This window comes from Genypterus blacodes, unplaced genomic scaffold (assembly GCF_046128005.1).
Source record: "Genypterus blacodes isolate CSIRO-AG114 ecotype Tasmania unplaced genomic scaffold, CSIRO-AGI_Gbla_v1 ptg000438l_1, whole genome shotgun sequence".
NCBI classification, from domain to species: Eukaryota; Metazoa; Chordata; class Actinopteri; order Ophidiiformes; family Ophidiidae; genus Genypterus; species Genypterus blacodes.
In genome coordinates this window covers 5,207,501-5,217,405 of record NW_027467208.1, presented here as the reverse complement: position 1 = coordinate 5,217,405, position 9,905 = coordinate 5,207,501, and the positions used below count along the sequence as shown (strand labels likewise).

The following is a 9,905-nucleotide window of genomic DNA, read 5'->3' as shown; positions in this document are numbered from 1 at the left end:
GTATACAGACGATAACGTCCTCTACATCTGTGATCGTTCCCATCAGCCGAGCTTGAAATGAAGTCCATACACGTGCCAGTTTTATATTTAATGCAGCGATATTTTTCTCTCTGTAGATGAAACCTTTCTCAAACACTTTAGTAGGCTTAGGAGTTTAGTTTCATTTAAGTAGTAAACAGTGAGACAGGCTGTGTTCAGTCTGGGAGCTATGAGTCGATCGTATTAACTCTGCAAATAACCAAAAATAAAATGTATTTCTTTTCACAACTCGAGCTCCACCGTGTTAATTGGACTTTAAGTCGACTGTAAAAACCCAAACTAAATGCCAAGTCTGTCTGCTTCCACCCGCTCCTCCCTCTGCTGTGACCTGATAATGGCCCTCACCTCTCTCTCCCCCCCCCTGCTGTGACATCCAGCTCCAGATGATCTGTGAGTGAGTGCGGGTCTCTGCCTGTTCACATATTGATTTTTGTAAAGTGGGATTTGCATGAGTGAAAACAGAGAACAAACCCCACTGCAGTGTTAATGTATAATTTAATCTGTACTCCTTATTTCCCGGTGTTAATTTTACTGTAAGTCATAGTTTTATGAGCGTACTTGAGTTTTTCTACAAAAATAAAATGCTTAAATATCTCTAAACCTGCACATATGCTTTGCCTTGCCTGTCAATCACCAGTACTAACATTTTATCAAGACTCGGGTGTTGTTTGATTTGTTTCCCTGCACAAGCAATGAGGTGAAGAACAATTGTGCGATGTGTGATTTACCAAGAGTGCTCTGTGCCTCCAGGTTGGGTTAACTAGGCGACCTAAGTCAGCTGCATTTTTGTCACACTTTGCTTTGCTATTCTGAGATCTCATTAGGGCAAGTTGCAAGTAAACATCCAGCAGATGTGACCGTCCTCCACAATCGCCCTCTCTTTGCTCCCTGGGCCTATTTTGACAACAAATGGTGTCTGGTGGCACACAAAGCTAATTGTGGAATTGATTCAAAGGCGAGACACAAGGAACAAAAAGAGAATTGAATCTATGACGAGAGCAGCACGGCTACCAAAATACCACAGCGCTGACTGATCTCTGACTGTGGAGCTCAGGTGAAGGAGTTCAGATTCCTTTTCGAGTTCTCTGCTAATCTGTCACCTCTCTGATGCCGGGACCATCACCTGTCACTCTTTCTGCAGTGTTTGGCTTTGATTTGTCTTTGTCAAGTATTCTGTTTTGTTTCTGCTAGAACTGAAACAAAAGCCCTTAAAAGCAGAAGGTATAGTTGACGCTGAAGTGTTACAAACCTCTTTTGGTTCTGTTTATTGTTAGAACGATGTTTCATTTAGATTCGCCAAATCTTTTCTCTTGTCTTTTTTTTACAGACTCTAGATTTATTTCTCTCTTGTTTCAAAACAGACAGACGGCAACAATTCTTTACCCAATTGTTTCTTTGTGTCATTCACAGCCGCTGCCATCCGGCTTTTCTCAACATAATTTTTCCAATCATTTACATTCCTGACAGCTCTGGTCACATCCCTCCTCTCCTCACACACACACAGTTTTGCAAACCATCAGATGGTAGACATAAAGTATTTATAATGTTGACGTATGTAAATCAATTCTAATAGATTTTCATCTGTTTGTTTTGGATTATGCTGCAGTTTTTCTGTTTTTTGCAGTGTTGTACAAACAGGATTCTAATCTAATTCATCAGGACAGGCAATTGTTGATTCAATCACTTTAAGAGACGTGCAATTCCATTATAAAACAGCCCGGCACCTGGTCTGTCTCTCTTTGGAGATTAGCATCCCCACAGTGTGGATTTGGTAATGATTTGAAGAGGATTTAACAGAGGGAATGTAATATGTGTCCTGGAGTCGCAGTGTGTGTTTCTGCTCTAAATCCTCTCAGGGCAGAGCAGCCACTGGTGGTTTGGGGACCACTGCAGGTTTGCCAGCATCGGGCCGGGAGGTCACATGCTGGAGATTACAGGGACATGAGGGCGAGATTGGTTTGTGCTCTGAATGCCATCAGATTGACATCTCTGGAAATATCAGGAAAATAATCTGAAATGTGGCGAACGAGTGGCTGTGATGTGAGGACGTTAAAAATGTCCTTGTTGGTTTCTTTGTGATTAAGTGTAACTGAACACACAGCACCTAAAAGCTTTGCGGTGGCTTCTACTGCAGCATGTGTGGCTGATTACTCACTGATATTTTTTTTCATGTCTGCAGAATCTTCCGGCGTCCCCCAAGGTAGCATCCTGAGCCCACTGTCTTATGAGTGCATGGCTTTACTTTTAGCTTTGTAAATAATCTGTTCATTCTGTTCAAATGTGCCTGCAGCAAAATGCTTTATTTAGTGGTCTGAACTGAGGAAGGAGGAGAAGTTTTATTGCTTATAAATTCTGTTTGGCTGCATATAAAATCTGTATGAGAGCGTCTTCATTTAAACATGGAAAAGGCTTGATTGAAGTAAAAATATGTACAAAAATGCCGCTTGTAAAAAATTTATACCAGCGTATGCACCGGTGCAATATAATTGTGGCTAATACAGACTCTGGCTCTAATTCAAACTGTGCGTGCTTATGAGTTGTTTCGGCATAAACGGTATATTCACTTTCACATTTTAGAAGTCATCTGTACTGAGATGGAACATAGGAAAGCAAAGTCAAAGTGAAATTGTCTGTGGATATGCAATGTGTTCTTGTTTTTGTAAGGAGTGGGGGGGGTGTGTGTGTGTGTAGGGGGGGGGGGGGGGGGCAATGCTGGATCCCTGTGGACTGATAAAAGCCAGAGAACAGCAGTAGAGGCTTTCAGAAACCCAATGGGAGCAGAGAGGAGCACTGCAGAGGTGTGACACTGGGAGGCAGAGAGTGCTGCTGTGATTTGTGTCCTCAGAGGACAGGAGGAGGAGGAGGAGGAGGACGAAGAGAACTCGCTCAGCCTGAGACCATCTGCAGCCTCCTCATCTCGCTCTGTCCTTTTATTAATCAAAGCCTCCTGGCCTCACCTCCAGGCCCTCAGAGGCGACCCCGGCCTTGGCGCTGACCCCTGCTCAGACCACTGCCATATGGTTTCTCCCTGCTGCCCTCTCACTAAAGCATTGTGAACAGATTATAAATTGCGTTTTAAAAATAATTTCCCATTAGACCCATAGTAAGCTGCTTTGTCTGATGGTTCTGAGCGGTAGTTTCATGGCAGACATCTGTGACATAATGTTGGAGTCCTACAAGCTCCACTTTGCTGTTTTAGGTCGATTGTGGCATTTATTTCTTTAGAGTAAGAGTCAGAGTATCACTGTTTAGAATATTCACAGCTGCAGGTAAGCCAATACTGAGATCTTGAGGAAATGAAAGCACAGTGGAAACTCACAGCTATTTGTGTGTGTCTGCATGTATGTATGTGTGTGTGTGTGTGAGAGCTGTGCAGCTCAGCGATAACACTAAGTGACAAAGAGAAGCCACCTGAAGCAGCCACCGCTATGACCACTGTGCCATTTCTAAATCTGCACATGAAACCTGTTTTCCTCTCACTGTCTGGCATTTTAGTCTCACAGAAAGTGGCAAAACCGAACTCCGCCGCACCGAGGCAACCACATACAGTCGTTGCCATGGTGTGTGTATGTGTGTGTATGTGTGTGTCGATATCAGTGGGAATTGCTGCAAGAGGAAGCATCACAGTAAACTCCACCTGTGGTTGTGCCGACTGCTGGGCTCAGAGGGAGAGTGGTGATTGACTGCAGAGACATGCTCAGATGGAGCGCGGCCCCCCTGACAGAAAGCCAAAAGGCCATCTGCACCACTGAGGCTATTGTGTGGCTGAGCATTACGCTACTTTATGCCCCACATAAATTTACTGCCAGCTTTAAGTTAGCTGGGTTGCAGCCGGAGAGTATTTCATGTGTTCTAGGCGGTGAACAAAGGTTGTTTTACTAACTGTGTGTGTGTTTGTGCCTTTGCAGATGCAAATGTGTGAAACGCTGGTGCGACAGCAAAAAAAACAAGAATTCAAGAAAGTCTCAAGATGTTTTGTTCAATGATGATTCAATCTTGTTTTAGCACTTTAGACTATTAGACAAGTGGAAAATGGATTGGATTGTTCACAGACTACTTTTCTTGCCGAGATATGTTTGTTATTATAATCAGGGACTAATTTGGACTTTTTAAAGTCACTTCCGATTGTTTTTGAGAGAGAGAGAGAGAGAGAGAGAGAGAGAGAATCAAAGTGTACTGTCAGTAACTGTTTGGATTTCAGCTCAATACTTTATTAAATAATCAACATAGTAAACACTGTCATCGTGAAAAAGGAAAACAAAAGAACATGAAAAAACCAAAAGTCACATTTGTTTACAGTATGTTCAAGTTCACTGGTCAGCAGTACTTTACAGTTTGGTGTACAGTTTGGTGGCTTTACAAAAGTCACTCAAGTCAGACGCTGTGATGATGGTTGATGAGAGTAACCAGGGGGAACACGAGAGCAGTGTGTGTGTGTGTGTGTGTGTGTGTTTAACTCAGTGGTTAACATCTGTGTGGTGTTGACACGACAGACCTTGTATTGAATCTGAAGAAGAAATCTGAAGCTTCTTGCACCAGAGGTGAAGCTACAATCCCTGCAGTCTGTGGCGGAGCAGCCTGGGACAAACACGGCACGTACAATGGCCTCCTTTGTCTCACCATCTGGTGCACTGATGACGAAAGCTATTGATACTCACTAATTTGATCATTTCTACACATACACCCGGGCCTGTGAACCGGAGACGGCAGCGATGTTTCATGGCCCTATTTTTGTTCGTGACGAAAAGTCGTAAATGAGACTTTCAGCTTACGGTTGATTCAGCTACAAAACAGGCTGAGCTCAGGTTTAAACACTGAAACGCTGACCACATCTAACTTAGCAGAGTGATGAATAAAGTCAGACGGCTGCGTTTGATGCTATAATTTGCGTAGCTCGTTTGAATTCACGTACTTCTCTATTTCAGGACTGAGCAGAGCTACTTCTTTTTTTGCCTCTATTGTTTCTAAACATGAACAAACCTGCACAACGGTGATGTGATAGTTACATTTGTAGTCATAAGAGATTTTAATACTGTTGACATCAAATTTCCTATAAAGAAACAATCCAGTGAGATCCAGTTTGACGTTACCAAAGGAATAATCGTTCATTTCAAACGTTATCACATATAAAAGCCAATCAAACCAACACAGAGGTAAAAAAATGAAACAATTCTAGACTAAGTGGCTGGCATGCATGCTACTACACAGCAAGACAAATAATATTATTTGTTTTTTCTTTCACACATTATCCTATTTACATCATAAAATATCTCCTATGGTCCTCACACTCGTCAATCTGAGGAGAGCCGTTGACATTTCACACCAGCCTACAGCAGCAGCAGCATACTGGAAAATAACTTAACACAACTCACAGAGTTGTTGCAACTTTAATCCTTTATCACATTATTCACCCAAGCCCCTAGTCTCCAGGAAACAGCCGATCCAAGGCCTCGGCCATCGGATATAGTCAGGAAAGCAGAAATGCTAAAGTTCCAATCACGCGGTTCCTCTTGTGTCGCTTTGATATTTGTATCCAATCTGCTTTTACATAATGAGAGTCAGGGCTTTTCCATAGCGTTGCAGGCATCATCATCATCATCATCATCATCATGCTAAGCCAGGTAAAGTTCAGGGGTCAGACTGACGGTTTTGATTGGATGAGCAGACTTAGAGCTCCAGAGCGGCGAGTTAATGACCAGGGAGCCGCTCCGCTCTAATATGATTGGAGGAGCACATGATCCAGCTCAGTGACTGATTAGACGGAGGTACCAAAACACGGGAGTTGAACAAACGCAGAGGCAAACCAGATGATGATGCACTGGTCAAACTTCATTCACACTAATTTACACTTGAATGAATGTGGCTCCTCTGTGTCTGTGCCATGGATGGACAAACGTGAGGAATGAGCAAGATGTAAACAAGGTGGAGGAGTCTGTGTGGAGTCTGTAGTGAGCCACAGGAATCATTAGTTCAGCTATAGAGGCATTTAATTGATGCATAAAACAGTTAAGAAATTATTTGAGTTACACTATTTAAAGTATTGGTAAAGAGGTAAAATGATCGTTAATCACTAATCCATCTTTGACTGATCATTATCCATTATTATTATCATTATTATTGTTGTTGTTGTTGATATTGTTAACTACAATTCTTGTACCGGCAGACTTCAGACTCTATCAGACTCATGGTGGAAGCAGATGTTGCACATAACTTTGACCCACATTCACTCCCAAGACGCACACAAAACAACACAACACAACAAACCCACTGCCAGCCAATAACTCCCTCACTCTGCCATCCCTTGTCCCGACAATAGCTGGAGGGGGGGAGGGTGTGTGTGTGTGTGTGTGTAGCTGAGTGTCGCATCAAATGAATCGAGCAGCTGAGTGTGTGTGGAAAGTCAGATGGGGGTTGGGGGGAGCGAGTCCAGAAACAAGTGTCCCTGTGATCGTTGGCCAGGGACAGAGCGCAGCAGCGAAGCAGCACCGATCACAACAGGGAGCGACCAAATAAGGTCCTGAACAAAAGGCGGCCGTGAATCTTCCCTATCAACGCCACACACTCGTGGAAAAGATAGAAAAGTGTGACACAAAATAACATTTCCTTATTTCCCTGTATGTCATCCCTCACTCCCTCTCTCTGTTTGATTCAGTGACCGGCTCAGGCTTGGACTTGGATTACCCAGGTCATGTGTGTGTGTATGCACTTGCATGTAGAGGTCAGTGTGTGGGGGTATCCCACTACAGCAGCGTGTGCAGGAATGGAGAAGCCCAACCACAATAGGATTAAGGCCTTTTCTATTATTAAGGTTAAATACTAATGCTGCATTTTGGATTATATTCACATCCTTTTACAGTCCTGATTGTACTTGTTTTTGGTTCCATCCTTATCAAGCATCAGTGAGCATCAGCAGCCAAGACATTTCATTTCATTGCAAATGAGAATAGAATGCTCGAAGCCAAAATACGCAAAGAGAAAGAAACTATTCTCTGTCCACATAAACGCCTCTTGATGGCAGATGAGAATGTGCAGGTGACTGATGAGAGTCTGGGGCCAAGTCAGAAGCAGCACAACATCACGTCCTTAAGCAGCAGCAACAACAACAACAACAACAACAGCATTCATCTTTCATTCCCATCTGGATACCTCCAGGGTGCTTACTTCCTCTGTGTTGGACCCTGAACTGCACACGTGTGTCACACACAGTCTCTCAGTCATGCTACCACACAAGCCCATTGTCTGCTAGAAACAAAGTGCATGCTGCAAGGTATTTAAGTGTGTGTGTGTGTGTGTGTGTGTGTGTGTGTGTGTGTGTGTGTGTGTTGCAGAAACTTGGTCTGAATTAGTCACTGTAAGCAGACGAGGGGGCAGAGTGGAGGTGTTGCCATTAATAACATGTTTAAGGTCATTTGACATTTTTAGTTTTGACATTATTGAAGGAGCAGAATCTCTTCATTTCAAAATGTAAACAAATCACATCAAACAGGAATGGAATCCGTTACTTTTGATCATTGATAATAATGATAAAGATGATTTGACTTCACTTTTACTTGTGATCTTGCAAATGAATGCTTGGATACATGTTGACCCAGTTTTCATAAAGAAATGGAAATATAACATCTCTATCTCTACTTTGGGTCAAGACATAAATAACGTGTGTGTGTGTGTGTATATGTGTTTATAGTCGGCCTGGATAAGCCACTGAAGCCATTCAGGGCTGCAGAGTGGACAAGGGGGGGCCGCGGTTGAGAGAGGAGGGGAGGGGCCGAGGTAATCTGCTAATCTCATTAATAGCCTGGCCGTGGGTGCCCTGTCAACAAGAGGTGGCCAACAAAGGAGGGGGTAAACAGCTGATGACCCCGGCTGCCATCCACAACACAAAACCTTCGCCGCTCGCCTCCGATAACGCTGCGCACAAACACTCGTTACTGACACACTCGTGCACTCAAACGCATTCCAATCTTAAAACCGGGGCGTGTTCCACTTCCACCAGGAAACTCTCCTCTGATGTGATAAGGTGGACAGGAGCACAGAGGAGTCGCTGTAGAGATAAAAACCCGGCGAGTGTCCCCCTCAGGCCAGACGGCCCTCAAAAGGCTGCAAAACACTGGCGGGGCATTTTTGTTGCTTAACTGATTAGTAAGCACACAGCAGGAGCAGAACCAACACGGGCTCCTCAGCTGTTTCCATCAGTCTGAGTCACTTTGTGTTGGTGCTCATGTGACTTAACCAGCCGTGAATGTCACCATGTCTCTACAGAGGAAAACACATCGTGGCCTATGTGGTCATATTGTCCTCATGCCACATGGTTTAAGTTAAGATGTCATTCTTCATCCGTGGTGAGAGTGAATGAAGATAACGATTCCTCTCCACTGGCGACTTCACTGGAAATTCCCTTGATGGTATTGGATAAGTGATAATGCCGTCTTTCTTTTGGATAAGACACGCTCCTTGATCACATCCGGGGGGGGAGGGGGGGAGAGGGTGTTGGTGAGGAAGAGTGTCTCTGGCTGTGCTGGAGGGAGGGGTGTGTGTGGTTGTTCAGATCCGTGGGGGCAGCTGGGGCGGCTACACATGGGGTCAGATGTCAGCTCAGACGTGACAGGTGGACCAAAAGGTTCCCCATTCAAGTAAAATCAGGTGAGTATTCCAGGAAAAAACAGCTTGTGGATCAATGCACTGCCAGACTCCTTTTGTTGATGAACTGTGCCAATTTTCAGATAAATTCTTAAAGAAATGTTTGAATTTGTAAAGTCTGTCTTTGGACAGGAAGGACAATGGCAACAAACAATAATGGAATGATTAATAAATAGCAGAACTCTCAAGTTAGTCTACCGTGTTCTGTTCTGTAAGGCTGTAAGGTCCTTACTCCTATGTGCAGAGGATAACAAGCAAAGAAATAGAGGACAGTGATTTGTGTATGAGAGAGAGAGAGAGAGAGAGAGAGAGAGAGAGAGAGAGAGAGAGAGAGAGAGAGAGAGAGAGAGAGAGAGAGAGAGAGAGAGAGAGAGAGAGAGAGAGAGAGAGAGAGAGAGAGAGAGAGAGAGAGAGAGCATGTAAAGGCTTGTGAAGGAGGTCTGCTCAAACCTCCTCTCACCGGTCCAGCACCCGGCTGTAGTCCTGAGGGCTGCAGCCCCCTTCACTCTTGAGTTCAGCAAACACCTGTGTGAAAAAGTGCGGGTCGGCATTGATCCGCAGCATCTTGGCGCTCGTGGCGTCGATGATGGCCAGGCAGCGATCCCAGAAGGCCTCCTTACCGGCCTCCACCAGGAAAGGCTTGAGCGGGTACGAGATCTCGTTGCCCATGTAGGAGTAGGACAGGTAAAGGCAGGTGAGGAGGATGGCCTGCAACTCGTGCTCCGACGACACCAGATCCCCGTCCACTACGTCTCGACACAACATGTAGACGAAGACCACGTTGGCTGGCGTGACGAAGGCCTGGTCCTGCCAGCCCTGCAGCAGCAGCGAGCGGTCCACGGCCCGCAGCCACAGCACCGGATCGGCCGGGGACAGATGCTTCAGGCGGTAGCAGCGACAGCACAGGAACTCCCCCAAGCAGCGCAGGAGCTCGCTGGTGGAGGCCTGGACGATGACGCGTTTGGGGGATGATGTCACCGGCCCAGGGGAAACCTTTTTCACAGAGGAAAGCTGCTGGGGTTTGTTGTAGCCGTAGGTGTGTCCCTGGCCCATCCCCATCCCATAGTTGAGGCCCAGACCCAGACCTGCTGGGCCCTCGTAGCTGGAGAGGTTGGCACAGGACAGAGACTTCTTCACATTCTCACGGTTGAGGTTCAGCACAGGGTCCTTCTGGTAGATGTTGATGCTGTTGTTGTTGTTGTTCAGAGGGTCACTGAGAGCCACGGGGA

The 9,905-nt window shown here is 45.2% G+C and overlaps 1 protein-coding gene across 1 annotated transcript in view; it reads right to left on the bottom strand.

Annotated features, from left to right (window-relative positions):
• Nucleotides 1-7,352: 7,352 nt before the first annotated feature.
• LOC142989540 (cyclin-dependent kinase 5 activator 1) overlaps nt 7,353-9,905 on the bottom strand; it is a 3,736-nt gene continuing 1,183 nt past the window's right edge. The window contains exon 2 of the mRNA XM_076139080.1: nt 7,353-9,905. This exon is cut by the window's right edge and continues 418 nt beyond it. Coding sequence (XP_075995195.1) covers nt 9,133-9,905 — 773 coding nt within the window. The 3' untranslated portion in view covers nt 7,353-9,132.